The sequence below is a fragment of the Typopeltis vanoorti genome, chromosome 1 (assembly GCF_054136105.1).
Source record: "Typopeltis vanoorti isolate ZY-2024b chromosome 1, IOZ_Tvanoo_1.0, whole genome shotgun sequence".
Lineage (NCBI taxonomy): Eukaryota > Metazoa > Arthropoda > Arachnida > Uropygi > Thelyphonidae > Typopeltis > Typopeltis vanoorti.
Genome location: NC_143549.1, coordinates 155,322,698 through 155,339,656, shown reverse-complemented (window position 1 = coordinate 155,339,656; position 16,959 = coordinate 155,322,698). Strand labels below are relative to the sequence as shown.

Here is a 16,959-nt window from a genome sequence, read left to right as displayed (position 1 = left end):
GAGATTGTTGTCGTATAATAATTTAAAAACATTTATCCTTTTCTTTAAAAAATGAAAAAGTAAATTCCAGGGTCTCTTTCAATTGCTCAGCCATTTTCAAAAATAAGTTCCGTTATTTAACACAGAAATGATTTTAAAAATAATAATGACGTTTTCTTCCATAGTTTTGTTCGATTTTAGAGCCGATTAGATTAAAGGAACTTCTAAGTCTGTTTTTTGTTTGTTTCAGTTGTTTCACGAGTTAGTTGATCGTTGGCATTGGCAGGTAGAGTTTTAACACCGGGTAATTAGTGTTTTAACCACAATAAAACCTACCATATAAATCGCACTTTTTCAGACAATATATTGTTAGAGTTGGGACCAGGTAATGACAGGCAGTTGTCTGCAATAATTTTTCCCTGATGTTTATGAAATATTGATGGCCTTGGATTATCTGGCCTGATGGCTAAGATTGACTGGTCATTACTTTGCCAAAAGGTTACGGCTATAACAACGTCACTTACTTCCGTTCAGAATAAAAGGTATTAGAGAATTTATTTATTTTATTATTATTATGAAAATCTGCCTAAAATATATTTAAAGAAGTTAAAAAATCGAGCCACTTAAAAAATGAGATATTTATTATACTTGTTGATCTGTAAATCATTGAGATTAGGGGGAAATAATCACACTCCACCAAGGTTCGAATATCTTTTTTTTTTTTATGCAAACTGCTCAAGTTTGAGTTCTCTGTATACCTGTTGTGATGTAAGAAAAGTGTTCTTAATACTTCATTGTCCTCTGGTGTCTTTAACTGTCTTTAACAATGTTAAAATTCTTGTCCCTGAGTTCTGTTGTTAGTCCTCGCAAGAAGGAAAAGGAGGTCTAAGAGACAAAACTAAGTAAAGGGATTGCGAAAACACTAAGTATGTGACCAAAAACCAATAACCACGAAGTCTTCTGGATTGCAGAACTACGTGATAGTGCTAGCAAATCTTTAACATTGTCCAATGATCCGTTATTTGCTGATGGAACAATATCCAGCAGGTGGCAAATTAAAGGATAGATGTTTACGGTATCAAAACCCGAAGACGTGTAGTTGCTTTTGAAATCTGGTCCGTAAGCGAAGAAAATTGGTCTCATTGAACGTAAGTTGTTATCGTATCCGTGTTCTCCAGTCACTGTGCCATTTAATACTGAAGGCCTTTCCTGAAAAATCAATAAAAACATCATTAGTATGATCATTTTTTTTTGTTCTTTTTGATAAATGAGCTGAAATTTCCCAATTAATAATTTCAATTACCAATTCTTATTTTTCACCCGATTAATCTAAACTGGAATATTACTATTTGCTTGCAAGTAGCAATAACTAACAACAGAAAAAAAAAATTCATAATCTGAATAATCTTGTCGCCAAAGATTAATGCGTTTGACTAGAGAATCCTTAACGTCCTAAGTTTCTAAACATGAGCATCAACTGAAAAAAAAAAAAGAAAGAAAAAAGAAACAGTTTATCCTTAATGATTGCACTCGAACTTGTCTTTCATCTCCACAACTCTCGCTTCATGTAGGTTATCACAATGACACACAACCCACGAATATTAGTTTTTATTTATTTTATTTTTTATGTAAATATTTACACAAAATTTCATTTCCTTGTCAATTTACTCAGCGTTTATAAACCATTAATGGTGCATATCGTATTCCAGTAGTAATTTCCCAGTAGTATAACTGGACACAATTTATTCTGTTACCGGTTTCCAATACTTGATATGTCCTGATGGAATATTTTTTCGCACTCATCACTGATCACACCGTAGAGAAGGTATACTATATTCTGATTGGAAATATTCTTATCGAACTAAAATTGCTGGTCGATAAGAACCTGACATGTTCCCTGACGAAATCGGGAGGTACTTTGTTCAACTAGAGCGAACAGTTATATAAAAATTATACAACAATAAACGCAACGAAATTGAAGATAATTGCCATGAGTATCAGAGGTATCGATGGAAAAGAGTTGGCGCTAGCAGAGGAACTACAGAAATATATATCATAACGACATAACTACAGTATTACCAGTACGAATGAGACAAAAAAAAAAACTTCTAAAATAATAATTATAATATCACTCGGACAACAGCGATCATTCATGCATGATATGGACATATTTCAACATGGAATATTGGACAATGACACTTATTTATGCATGTTCATACGAAAAACTAAATGCAGAGTACGAAACCAATCCCAGATATATAGAAATGTGTTGGGAAAATCTGCAGAAATGAACAATGCTCATAATAATAATTCATAATAATACCAGCTGGATTTTGTTGATAATGATACCTACAGACTGGTTCAAGATGCAAAAATAGAGGATGCTCACTTAAAAGAAAAATGCGTAGAAAAGTTTTTTAAAAGAATCAAAGTCGCGTTGCTTTCAAAAGTGAATTCTATGCACAAATATACAAATATTATTGCAGGGGAAAAATGATAGCTTGAAAAGTTTGGTTCTGATTTTCAAACCCTCAAATCTCTGAGACCCAATGGCAAAATCTAAAGAAAATTGAGTGATGAAGCAAGGGAAGCATTATTTGCAAGAATGGAAAAATCAGAACTTTGTCGTGGACTCAAGGAGTTAAACAAAGAGGCAGTCTGGATAAGGAAGAAATCAAAGGTTTGTGACAAGTAAATTAGCGTGACCCTTAAGGAGTATAAAGCAACTAAACTAATCTTACGGGAAGATTTCGGAAAGAATGTAGAGGATAAATGTCAGGAAAGTAGCAAACGTTCCGGAGGCTATTGGAAAACGAATCAAAGACGATAAAGTAATATGAAAACGAAAGGTTGAAGATGAGGATATTTTGGATGTCAGGAGTAATTACTTCGAAAAGTATTTAAATGAGAGCATTAGTTACGGAAAATGTGGTACAAAATATTCAGAACGAACAGTCATGGTTATCCCTTTTAGTATCGAAGGTAGAAAAGACTGTAAGAATCCAAAATGTGAAAAGGCTTCTGCAGTAGATAACATTTGACAAGAATTTTTCAAATATGATGGTATAAAAAGTTCACAATGGCTAAACAGAATAATTCAGAAGCTCGAGTTGCTATTAATTGGAACAGAGTTCTTATAGTATTCATCTATATGAAAACGGAGGAAAAAGATATAACCATATAAGAAATTACACGAATACTTTCTCAAGCATTCGTGTAAGAATATTTGAGAAAAGGCTAAAAATATTGTGGAAGAGAAATTTGGTTACAAAATAAGTTCGGTTGAGGACAAATAGAGATTGTCAGGAACAGATTTTTACTTGAAAACAAAATAACAGAGAAATCAGGAGGATATAATAAGGGTCTGTATTTAAGTTTTGTAGGGATAACACACGAGTGCACGCCCTCTCCACGATATTTTTAAACAGAAAGATGAAATATGAAAAATATAGGCTTCGATTCAATGTTTTACTTTTAGCATGAGAAAAAAACATTTCAGCTATTTAGCCCTTTTTAGTGAACGTGACCAATTAATATGGAAAGATATAAACAAAATACTAAACTGGCAGTATACAAGACAGTGTTCTCACCAATTTTAGCTTCTTCATTCTCCTCCTCCACCACAGTGGCGTGTTCTGGTCGTATGCCACCACTTTGTTGTTGTTCTTTAAACAGTTCTTTTTTCATTCATTTTATACGTATACAATAAATTTTAGTTGGGGTTGTCTATTATACGTAAATGTTCTTCTTTGTTTATGTGTTTTGTTTTGTGTATCTGTGACATTTATTTATTAGCAAAAATAACAAAAGCAGTCAAACGATGTTTCATTTTAGAAGCAGAATCGTATTAGACACTGACTGGTCTCACAAATCTCTTTCTACCATAGCCAACACATCTTTAGGGGAGTTATGAGGACAACCGGGAGGTCACATCCTTACCGTCCTAGTAGACCAAGACGATAGCACCTCGGCTCTCCAACCCACTGGCTGCGGTTTGAATCCTACAAACACAGTGGCATGGATACTCGTGGAAGTCTTTAAGTGGCAGATGATTTTCAGTCCACGATACGAGACCTTATTGGAGGACTGAGGTGTCTTGAGAAAAAAGTATCAGATCATTATAATCTCTAGAGCATGATTACCGGATTATGCAACTCATAGGTCACAGTATAAATATGATGTAGGTTTTACAATCTTTCATAGATGGGATTATCATAAAAATATTACGCATTTAAGTAACAAAATAACTTAAAGATGTAACGATTACACTTGAGCAATGAAGAATGCTGTGAGGATTGATTTCTCTCTTTTTCACAGTTGTTTCGCTACGGACAAGCGATAAAAAGTTGTATTTTTTTAAGAAATTTACGAACCCTAATTAGATTTCTGCAAATTAAACATTGCAGTAAAATTCCGTACACAGAACTTTCAGTTTAGTAAAAAATACAAAACGGTTTTATAGATAGTGATAGAATTTCTCAAAAAATGACGATGTCAAGCGAATAAATTTTGTTATTTTAGTTCCCAAGGAAAATAATTTTGCAAAAAAAAAAAAAAAAAAAAAAAAAAAGAACACTTACTCAAAAAGCGTTTCAGTGTCCCATAACAACCTGAACATCAAGCGTTTGATTTACTGTTTGAAAAATGGTACAAAATGTTTTTAAAAAATGATTTTTACAGAAGAATCTTATCCCTTCATCTTACTTTAATTGCCAGTGGGCGGTTATTTATTTCAAAAAGCAGTATTTAAAAAAAGACATACACAAATGTTGTTAATGTTATAAGTAGAACCAGTTGACCACCCACAGAGATTAAAACTGTCGTGATATAGATGTCATGGTAAATAAAAATCAATTTAGCAAGTCACATGAAGTGTTGAGACAATCTGTATTTAGGATAAATATTGGGAACAAACAAAAGGACTTGCCGTAGATTTTCCCCGCCACTTCACACCAGACTAGACGGTCTGGAAAGATATGCATGTCTGAACATGTATTTGAATGCATATTTTTCCACAACAAATAGAGGCCATCAAGTAGTTTTTGGGGGAAAAAATTTGAATGTCGTATATTGATCATAATGGTTTTGTAAGAAAATTTAAAGATGCCTCACAAATGTTTCGTACCCCTGCGCAGTGTAACAAAAACCAAGGCTTAATCTTTATGCCAAGTTTGGTCTGCATTCATCAAATATTAAACTACAGCGCAACTCTGAGATATGACATGCTTATGCTGAAAAACGTGATCAACAACTAGCATGGTTCAGATGTCTGCACATTAGTTAATACAATTTTTTTACTTTTTCTACAACTCTGTGTCTCCACTACGACTGCCAACCATACCGAACCGCGACTGCTATCATCGTCTACACCAGCGATTCCCAAACTGGGGGCCGTAGGTTTTGTTGAGGGGGCCGTGAAATAATGAAAACAAATTTAAAATGTTTTAAGACTAAGTAGATTTTTTTTATTTTAAAAGAAACGTATTTAACTTTTATTATTTATTATTTCTTTTTTGTTATTTTTTATATTTTAATAGAAAAATTCACACATTGGTGTTAGTTCACAAACTTTGCTTCCCGCGTATTTCGGCAGGCGTATATATATATATATATATATATATATATATAATGAATGTTATGGCAGTTTCACATATGGAATTCGGTTGAAGAGAATTAGCATCTTTTGTTAATACCGCACCAATCATATGTTTTAATAACCTGCCTTTGCTGTCTGTTTCGCGTTAGGGTTAATTACCTTAAAGGGAGAAAAGTCACAAAAGAGAAAAATGTTCCTGGTCCGAGGAGTCCCTTATTCAGGTAGTATTCACTAATTTCATGTTATCAGTCTGTGGTGTGCCAGTATCGGTAAGTGGTAATATTATTTGATCTATTCTACGTTAAAAAATTTAACCCTGAGATGGATAAGTGGCTGATAAAAAATAAAATAAATTCCCGCGAACAATCAGAAGAAACATAAACAGACTCAAAAAAAAAAAAGGACAGTATTTCATATTTTTCCAGAACAGCCCGCATTGTCTTCAGAACCAAATGGTAAGAGGCAAAAAATGTAATATATGCATTTGATTTTTGCAATATTCACTGTGTATGTTTTGTATTGAATATAAATACAATAAATATTATAATAATATATCTCTCTATTACGATTTTTTTTCGAGGGGGAGGGGCCGTGAAATATTTTAATTTTTGCAAAGGGGGCCCTGACATCCAGAAGTTTGGGAAGCACTGGTCTACGCCATTGGTGGCGAACCTTTTTATGTGCACGTGCCAGAAATTTACAAATTGAGTTGCTGACGTGCCGGGCAGTTTTTAATAGTGGAAAATGAATAGAAAATGAATCTAACTTAATTAATTTATTTATTTATAAATTTATTATATATATATAGGGTGGCCATAAAATAACTTTCCCTCTTTGGAAGCATCTGTGGCTAAAACCAATAAACGGAATGAGATGAAATTTTATATTGAGACTTTTAAAGGCATGGGGAGATGATTTCCGCGAAAAAAAAAAAAAAAGATTTAGCACCGAAAGTTACCGATAGGAGAAATTTTGGCGCTGGCGGAGCCGAAAACAAGCGGGTAATTACATTAAAGGCAGATAAAATGGAATAATAACATTTCGATGGTGTAAGCGACAGCTACGTCACTCATTCCAGCTGGATATGTAGTAGCGCGTTACTATGATAATAATAATAATAATAATTAAACTAAAACAACAACTTACAAGAGACACAGCATGTCGCACACTGGATGCAATTTGTTGTATACATTGAAAAGCACATTGAAAATCATGTATGTGGTTCAGGGGACCCTGATTTTGATGAATAAAACATTAATATCTGTGAATTCAATCACTACATTAATTTCTGTCTCTCGCAAGTTGTTTTAGTTTAATTATTATTATTATTATTATTATCATCACTGTAACGCACCACATATCAGCTGGAATGAGTGACACGGTGTCGCTTACACCGTCGAAACGTTATTATTCTAATTAATCTGCCTTTAATGCAATTATCTGCTTGTTTTCAGCTCCACCAGCGCAAAAATTTCTCCTATCGGCGACTTTTAGTACTATTTTTTTTTTTTCACGGAAATCATCTTCCAATGCCTTCAAAAGTCTTAATATGAAATTCGGTCGTATTCCGTTTATTGGTTTTAGCTACAGATGCCTCAAAAGAGGGAAAGTTATTTTGTTGCCACCCTGTATATATATATTTTATATATATATATATATATATATATATATATATATATATATATATATATATATATATATATATATATATATATATATATATATATATATATATATATATATATATATATATATATATATATATATATATATAATATTTCATAAATAATTTTTTATAAATATTTTATTTTATTTATATTTATTTATATATAAATTTATAATATTATTCACTGTAAAATTGATTATTGTATTATTAAATTGATTTTAATGATGTTGGTTTGAAAAAAAACGGTAGTGAGAAAAAATATTTATGCATCATAACTCGTCTTCGAAGTTAGCCGAGCAGGGAAAGTAGCAAAAGGATGTCGAGTTGTCGGCGAAACGCTTACCAATTTACTCGAAAATAACTCGCCCTCGCGTATAACTGACACCCCTGATTTTACTTTACGAAAAAAGACATTAAATAAATATTGCATATGCGTCGCACAAGAAAATTATTTAGACATGTTCACTGCCATTATACTGCAGATGCAAGAAAAAGAAGTACTGTAGTTTTATTGTATCCCTGAATAAGGTACAGATTCTTTTGCAGTCTGTAATATATTTCTCAACAAATAGTGCAACTTAGACACCAAAATAAAAATAGTGTTAACATGTCCCCTGTCACAGAAACTATGCTGTATAGACTCAAGCAAAACCATATGTTGCACCAGAAACACAGTATGTAACTAAAAACTATTGTCCAATTTTTCAATTACATGAAAGAAGTGTTTATTTTATTGCATTTGAAATTCTCGATGTCATTATGACAGATCACAAAGGCTAACTTCAAATAAAATTCTACCACGAATTGAAAAATGCCATATAATGCATGTGTGAGTTCCCCTTCCAGCTCAAACGCAAACAAGCAGCAATAAAATTCAACCACGGGTTGAAACTTTGGGTGAGTTGATCCCGCCGGTAATGAGAAGTTCTGTCGGAACGATAAATGACACCCCGTCGTGAATGTCTTAAAACTAAGAAATATATAGTGACTGTTGTTATGACAGTTACAGATGTTATGGAATTCGGTTGAAGAGAATTAGCATTTCAACTAAAAAATTGTCAGTTGCCTTTGTCTTTGGGTCGCACGATCTTTTGTTAATACCACACCAATCATATGCACATCTTCGTAACTGCTCTCTGGTGTAAAACAAAATTTAACTTGTACGTATTGTAACAATTAAAACAAAATGGCTGAATAATTTATAAGCTATAAAAGGATCGTTCACGTGCCAGCAAAATTCTCGGACTTCCCACCTCTGGCATGCGTGCCATTGTTCGCCATCTATGGTCTACACCAACGCTATCTGCTGCCCAGCGCCACCCCCACTACCACGAGCATTTTTGTCTCTAAATAGCGCGTGTCTTCAAGGCCGATTTGTCTGTATGTTGGATGAAAAAACCGAGTTTTTCATCCCACATACAGGGTTTCGGGGAGAAAAAACCCTGCTACCTCCGTATGAGATCTTACGTGTAATCAGTTGTTTCTAGTCTATTTTATACCAGTTTTGTACCCTTGATGATGTAAGTCTGACGATTTAAGAAATTTGTCGGGTTATATTGTTTATTCTAATAAATCTGTTTTATGTTTAGAAAAATGTGGTTTCCATACTGGAAATGAGATGATGGAATGTTTACTTTAAAAGTCCAAGTTTTTTACACTTTAAAATATTCTTTATGTATAATTTTTTTAAGTTGGAAATTTTATTGCAGAAGCAAGTTTTCTACGAATTCTATGTCGGCTGCGTTGTCATCGTATCCGCTGTCCATTCAACAAGTTGCAGGTTCCAATCTCATTGTGATCATCGATGTTTTGTGAATATTTAGGTGGAGATGAATTTCACTTTCTAATGTGTGACCACCAATTCCACTTATTGGAGGCTGAATTGACTTGAAAATGTGCTTCCTAGAGTAGAATTTACGGATAATAACTAACCAGGAAAGTAGATAAGGTTTTTCTAGTAGCCCAGTGAAAGCATTTCAGGGCACAAAAACTTGCTGTTGGGGAGAGGGGCGGGGAAGAATATCGTATTTCTACCACTGAGGCTTAGTCACTCATAGGACTTTTACAATTATTTAAAGGTTTTATCAGTTGTTACTTCAATGGTGCATGGATATTAGTGATTATATTAATGCAGCGTATATTCCAAGTTATCCAGAATGAAATCAAAGGAGGTTGAAATCTCCACGAAAATTTTAATATATATACCAAGAGATCCTCACATTAAACAGACGAGAATTCTTTGAACATCTTGGATTTTATTTCTTCGTTTAGCTCAAGCATTAGCAACATGCTTAAATGACCTTTTGGGAGATCATCTAAACATATTGACATTTAAACACAGGAGATCATTTAGGCCGCTTTTGAGTTATGTGTCTTCCCACGTTCAGATTTTTTCTCTTATTTTTGTCATTTAACCGCACATAAAATGTCTTAATTTTTATATCCTTTTGCAATTTTAAAACATAATCTAGTGCATGAACATAAATGAACAAATTATAAACTGGAAATAACTTTATTATAATGATTCAAAAGACGATGCGTCCATAGCAGTGCTAGTAATGTACTATAATCTCATCTTAACAGCATGTGGCCATTAGGATAGCAAGGGGGGGGGGAGAAGAGGGGAAAAAAGGAAAACAGAGAAAATATAAACGGTCATTCTTACGCCTAATGGTTACCGTTACTTTCTTTTCTCGCAAAAAAGTCATTTAATTGATCTTAAATGAATAAATTAATGATGCAGTATGCCATACTTAAAATTATCATTAGAATACTTCCCCAACACACGCACACACACACACACACACACACACACACACACACACACACACACACACACACACACACACACACACACACACACACACACACACACACACACACAGAGAGAGAGAGAGAGAGAGAGAGAGCATATGATAAAGTTTAAAATTTAAAGATAAAGTTCCCGTCATATCATATTTATTAATATCATATGCTCTACTAAGGCGCATCATTCAATTTCTGTTACGCCATTTCGTTCAGCCATTCTAACAAAGAACAGAAATAACAGGAATTGCGTGTTTAAAATTGCAGAACTACATACTAAAGGTTCTTTGTGTTATGTTTCTGTTTTAGTTCAGCTATTTTGACATTTTCAAGGGTAGGTTATATTAAGGGTCAGCTCCAACCAAAAACAACGAAAAACAAGACGTTGGTTTGACGTCACGCTTGTAACGTCAAATCAACTTCAACAAATTACTTTCTTTTATTATTTGATGGCGTGACTGTCTCTTCCCATTTTTCGATAGATTCTCAATAGAGGTTTCACTTTTAATTTTTTTTAAAACTTTTGTTATTGGGCGGCCAATTCATAAGCATCTATATAAATCAGAAACCCACTTACTTATCGTTCTTGTGCTGCCCTATAGAACACTCTTGAAACAATAGGTATCCTAGTAATATAAATGCACAGCTTGAAAGATCTTAATATAAACAGAATTCGCAGTTCCCCCCCTTGAAAACAAGAAAACCATCGGACCGAGTACCGAAATGCGAAGTTTCAGGACACGTATTTTCTGGATAACTTATATTTTGTCAAATAATTTTCAGATTTCTTGGAACCTCTACAACAAGTGCCAACACTGCATCTTTAAAAGACAACTAGATGGTTCCAGGTCATCAGATCAACTTAGAAATGTTCCTTCTGTACTGTCCAGAGAATCAACTGTTCGGCAACTTTGTATTTCAAATTGAAAAACTTTGGCTGACAGTTGTTCACGCATGGAACATGCACTGGTGCATTTTTCTGGCGTGATTGGTCAAATAGATGCCGTCTCCGTTATCCAACTAATAGGCGATGTTCAATTCCATCTTAGCACGGGTTTGTTAATGCCCAGATATTTTCATGGGACTTGTCTCTACCCTGCTTACTGAAGACTTGAAGTAACTTTAAAAGGTTCCAGTTAGCATTGAAAGCAGTTTCTTCCAGATTATTAAACCCTTGGCCCACACACACCACGGTAGGCGGCTGAACTAAGGGTTTGCATCCTATCGTGCGTGGGATTAACATAAAAATTACTATAGCTCCCATTATCAAAGTCACATTATTGTCTTAAGTTTTTGCTCAGAATAGCTGTCATTGTGGGATAAAAGCTTCAAGAGATGAACCAATCAGCTTGAGAATGGGTTTCAAATTTAGATTTTTCTATTATATATGAAAAGAGTGGTTTGCTTCCTATTTTAGGCCTTGTACAAATTCTGAAAATCTAATAAATACTCATGAATCGTCTAAATTTCGGAGTTTTGAAACTGTTTACAAGTTTCATTTTGAAATACTTTTAAATTTAAAGTATTTCAAAATGCCTCTGCACTTTATGAAATGGTGACTCGTTTGGAAAGGGGCACAAAAGTGCATCATGAAAAGCAGTTAGCTAATAAGATCAAAAGAAATCCCAGAGAGTTCTTTCGAAGCATGGCCAGTAGAAGAAAGAAGAATGGTGAAAGGATCATGTTGATTAGTGAAAATAGTAAAATGATAACCAGTGCGGAGGGCATAGATGATATAATAAATGAGCAATTCATAAGCTATTTCATCCTCGTGAATGTAGAACTTGAGTGTACAGAAGGGCGAAATGAGGTATTGGTGAGTGAACAGGACACATATATGAGGAACTGAGTAAACTGGATGTGAATAAGGCTGTAGGACTTATATGATATATATCATCGCGTGTTTTCAGGAAATGTTCCAAGGAGTTTACATTATCTTAGACTGGGTCAAGTTCCAAAGGAGGAGAAAGAGGTTAAAAATTGTTTCCCTTCATAAGGGAGATGATAAGACAAAGGCGCTGAATTATAGGCTCATCTCTCTCTGTGTGTGTGTGTGTGTGTGTGTGTGTGTGTGTGTGTGTGTGTGTGTGTGTGTGTGTGTGTGTGTGTGTGTGTGTGTGTGTGTGTGTGTGTGTGTGTGTGTGTGATTAAAGTGTTAGCATATCTGAACTGGGTTGATAACAGCAACATTCTCTTTAATAGTCATCATGGGTTTCCTAAAGGAGAATCGTGTTGAAGCAATCTACTTACTTATTATAACAAGGTGGCACATGCATTGCACAATGGAGATGAATACGCAGTGATATATTTAAATTTTGCAAGGGCCTTTGATAAACTGTCACACGACAATGGTAATTAAACTGGAAATAAAAGAGTTGGATAACAGATTAGTGCACTGGATTGAAGATATGTGTCTGATAAGTATCAGAAAATTTTGTATGGAGACGACCATATCCAAGGCACTTGTGGTGTACTTCAAGTATCTATTTTCAGAAAGCTTTGAATGGTGATATGCAGTTGTTTGCAGATAATGCAAAGTTGAGAAGAATTATTGAAGGAACTTGAATTGGCTGGTTGAATGGGGGGCAGAAAAAGAGTGGGGATTACCAATCCGATGTTGCAAAATGTACGGTTTTAAAATTTGGGGAGCAGAAATGGTGAATAAGATGAGGGGGGGGGGATTTGGGGGTGATACTGAACAAGGACCTGAAGTTTCTAGCCACATTTCTAAAATTGTAAGGACAGCACAGGGGATTATGGCAATGATGTGCGACGGACACTGACACGTAGAAGTAAGGTGTGAGTGAGCAGAGTGTGTGTGTGTGTGGGGGGGGGTTGAGAGTGGATTTTTTTACATGAGGAGTGGTTGGAATGTACTGTCCACAAATGTTTCCGCACTCACCACACTCAAGTGAGTGCGGAAACAGGGAATGAATATAAATCGGTATAATAAACTGTGTGTGTGTGTGTGTGTGTGTGTGTGTAAGAGAGAGAGAGAGAGAGAGAGAGACAGTGGGACCTCCCATGAAGAATTTTTGGAATTCATGAAGGACAAAACTACTATTAGTGGATGGTAGATGGCTTTGTGAGTAGATAATAAATCTTCGAAGTTGTATGTTTGGATAGAGGACTGAGTTAGTATAGACGATGGGTTGGTTACGCGTAGAGTGCTGTGTGTGTGTGTTCCGCAATGAGTTCTTGGATTCATCGGAAGTGTCACATAATAATAATGAATTTTTTTAGATCAATTTGTTCTTTGAATAAGTAAATACATAAAATACAAGAAAAAACAATGCACGAATGTCGTTTAGAAAATAATGTCTGCACGTGCAGAGCATTTGAAGTGTGAGTGGGCTCGAAACATGACTAGGCTTTTATTTGTTCCTTAATCAGTTTAGTATCCAGCAAAGTTCCACTCAAAGTTGTATTTTTTCATATTATCCTTCACACGATGGAAGTGTCTGTTTTCTTTAAATCTTGTGTCAAAAGGTAGAAGAAGAAGTCGTGGCTATAAAGCTGTGTTTTTAATATTTATATATTCCCATTTTCTACTGATATAATCATTGTTCATTTGAATAAATAAATAAAAATACAGAAAAATAAATTAAATAAATAGTTTATTTATTTATTTAATTGAAGAGTCACCCGTTCTCATATGAGAAACAAAAATATGTCGGTACAAAAGTGGTATTATTAATTTTAATAATCAACTCACTGCACTCAACTGAATTGAGAGAAATTCTCATTTAAAATAATTATTAAAATTAAATTGTTGAATATGAATGAAATAAATCTTCTAACTCCTTTTTTCCCCAAACAAAGTAGGTAGAACACTTAACTATAATAACTTTTGGAAATCGATCAGCAACCGTTCTTCACTCCTTATTTGTCATTAATAATTATTAATGCATGAACTCAATTATAATCGAGTTCATGGCTACCGATTTGAAGACTTGGTGCGAGAGTACGGCAAACAACTGCTGCCATCTAGCGTTCCTCAACAATAATTCGTATTATTATTATCTCAAATAATGTGTCTAGTTTTTTAGAAATATGTGGGTTAAAACCCATGTTTTTGAGAAGAAAAACCCTGTTTGCCTTAGTCAAAGATCACCTAACTCAGGTTGTGGGGGAGGGAGGGGGGTTAAATAAAAAAAAAGTTTCTCTAGTCAGCGATTACTAAAATCGAATCCATTAATGACCTGTCCTATGACAGTCGGACGTCATGAGCCATAAACATTGCCACAGGCTTGACAAGCGCTGCCGATGAATATAAAGCATTATTTTTTTATCTTCCCACCCTTTTTTTTTGTGATTCTCACCAACGAAAGGTAAATTTATAGTCCGTTAGTAAGCTAAGGATTTTATTTCTATTTTCAAAAATTTTCTTGTTATTAGAAAATAATAAGAAAATGTCCCGTTTTCTTGTTATTTCTAATATTAAACTCCATATAAAAAAAAATTAATGTAATCATCTCTGTATCCTACCTTGAGAATCTGGTATCCTTCATCAGCTAAAGCAATGATTGGCATAATTCGCCTATTATTTTTATAGTGGTATTTCTCTGGGATGTTCTCCTTCTTATACACTTTCATATTCGGATGTGCATCCTTCAATTTATCGTACACGGTGTCTATCTTTCCTGTGTGAGGCAGAATAGCAGCAACGGCCCCTTCTTGAGGAACCAGACGAACTTCGCTCGGAAGATCAAGATAATCCGCGAGAACAATAGTGTGTGCGTTGTCGTGGGTCACATTAGCCATGCCATGGTCAGATATCAGTATAAGGTCAGTATTTGTAGACAAGTTTTCAGCACTTAAGGAACGGATGACATAACCCACAAGGTTATCCATTTCGGTGACAGCTTCTTTCACGTTGACACTGAACGCTCCATGATCGTGACCAGCTTGGTCAGGCTGATGAAAATAGCCCATCACTAGATCAAGATCTTCACCTGAGAGCCACCTAATAAGAGTGTCGATTCTTGTCCGGAAAGGGTGGCTGGAATTGTAGGGCACATATTCATTGGCATATAAACCCTTGAGTTCTACTTCAGATCCTGGCCAGAAATACGCCCCAGATTTTAACCCTCGAAGTCTGGCAGTAATCCATATTGGTTCACCGCCATTCCACCACTTGGGATCTCGATTGCTTTTTTTAAAAGTTTCGTTGAATACGGGATCATACATTCTGTTATTGATGATTCCATGACTTTCCTCATATAAACCTGAATGAAAAAAAAAAAATTAATTACTGGTGTAAAAGAGAAACTACACACACACACACACACACACACACACACACACACACACACACACACACACACACACATATATATATATATAGTTATAGTTATAGTTATAGTTATATAGTTATAGATGTTAGGATATATCATTTTGTCACACTTTGAAACTGCATCAACGCCATTTTTGCATGGAGCTATTGCAAACAGTTTTTCAAATTTCTTATAACACTACTTGAATTCGGGGTTCAAAATTGCTGGATTTGTATAAGGCAAATCACCGGCATAAAATTCACACAATTGACGAAAATCTTCCATTACACTTGCTGTTGGAGCATATTTTCCATTTGGTAGAAAAGAAAAAAATATACAGTATTTCAAAATGTTGCAGTGCCGAGTGAAACGTTCATGAAGTTGAGTCGATATTTGGTCAATAAATGGAATGAAATAGTTCTCCTGAAACTCTTCTACAGAATCAACTGGAACATTGGACCTTAATGTTTGCTTTGGTGAAGTCCTTGGCTTTTTAATGGCAATATTAAAATTATTGGCTTTTATACATGCTTCATCGTAAATATCTTTAAATGAAGAATCTGGTGTTTCACGAACAGTATTTAATTGAGCCACAACATCATCAATAAAATTTAGGGAAATTAAGAGGTCAATAAGATTTAATATTTTAGATTCAATAAAATTTGCATTATTTTAGACAATGGTAAGTGCAAGCTAAATAAAGGTATTATAAATCTTAAAAGATATTAATATTATAATACAGGGTGTTTCAAAAAGAATGACCCGATTTCAAATAATTATATTTAATAATGAAAATGTGGTACAGTTACAAAATAAATTACCAAGTATGAAATAAGGCCTAAAGTTTCACTCATCACATTTACAAATGCTCAATGTGCAATTACAATTACAATTTTCGAATCTACAATTTTCAAATCGGACATTCTGTTTTGAAACATCCTGTATTATAAACAACAAGGATGTCCTGTCTTTTAGGGGTATTCAAGAAATGATGTACCTTTTCAATTATGCCAATGCAATTTCTTATTTGTCACAGATACAGCATTTCCAAGTGCCAAATTCAAACTATGTGATGCACAATGAACATATAAAGCTTGTGGATATTATTATTACATAAAACACCTTCAGGTAGTAAAAAAAAAAAAAAGACACATCGAGGAAGGGCACCTACTCCACAGCTCTCTCTCTTCACCAACCACAACTACAATCATCATATACACCAACGCTATCTACTGCCGACCACTACCACTAGTATTTTCACAGACAATCACAAATATCCATGCCCAAGGCGGGATTCGAACCCGCAGCCTTTTGGCTGGAGAGTCGGCTAACCAGGCCGGATATATAGATAAAAAATTAAATTTTGTGGATAAAAATTAAAACAGTTTTAATTTTTATTTAAAAAAATAAATAATATGATATAATTATGTTACTATTTACTTTTAATAAGATGGATGAGCTTCTCGACCTTGAAGAGTTGCTGGATATCTGGCTCAATATTGGTCAGCTTCAGTCGAAGATCGGCACACACACACTAAGACGATTTCTGTATTTTGTTTTTTATTTGAAGGAGTGGTGAAAATCCTTTCTCTCAAAGATAGGTTGTAGAAAACAGCATGATGATTTTCGACTTCTTT

The 16,959-nt window shown here is 34.4% G+C and overlaps 1 protein-coding gene across 1 annotated transcript in view; it reads right to left on the bottom strand.

The window, feature by feature from the left end:
• Positions 1–599: 599 nt before the first annotated feature.
• LOC150110564 (ectonucleotide pyrophosphatase/phosphodiesterase family member 5-like) overlaps positions 600–16,959 on the bottom strand; it is a 56,786-nt gene continuing 40,426 nt past the window's right edge. The window contains exons 2-3 of the mRNA XM_090399752.1: positions 14,535–15,274; positions 600–1,188 (exon numbers count right to left, since the gene is read on the bottom strand). Of these exons, the coding sequence (XP_090255878.1) occupies positions 865–1,188; positions 14,535–15,274 (1,064 nt within the window). The 3' untranslated portion in view covers positions 600–864. The remainder of the gene's footprint in view (positions 1,189–14,534; positions 15,275–16,959) is intronic.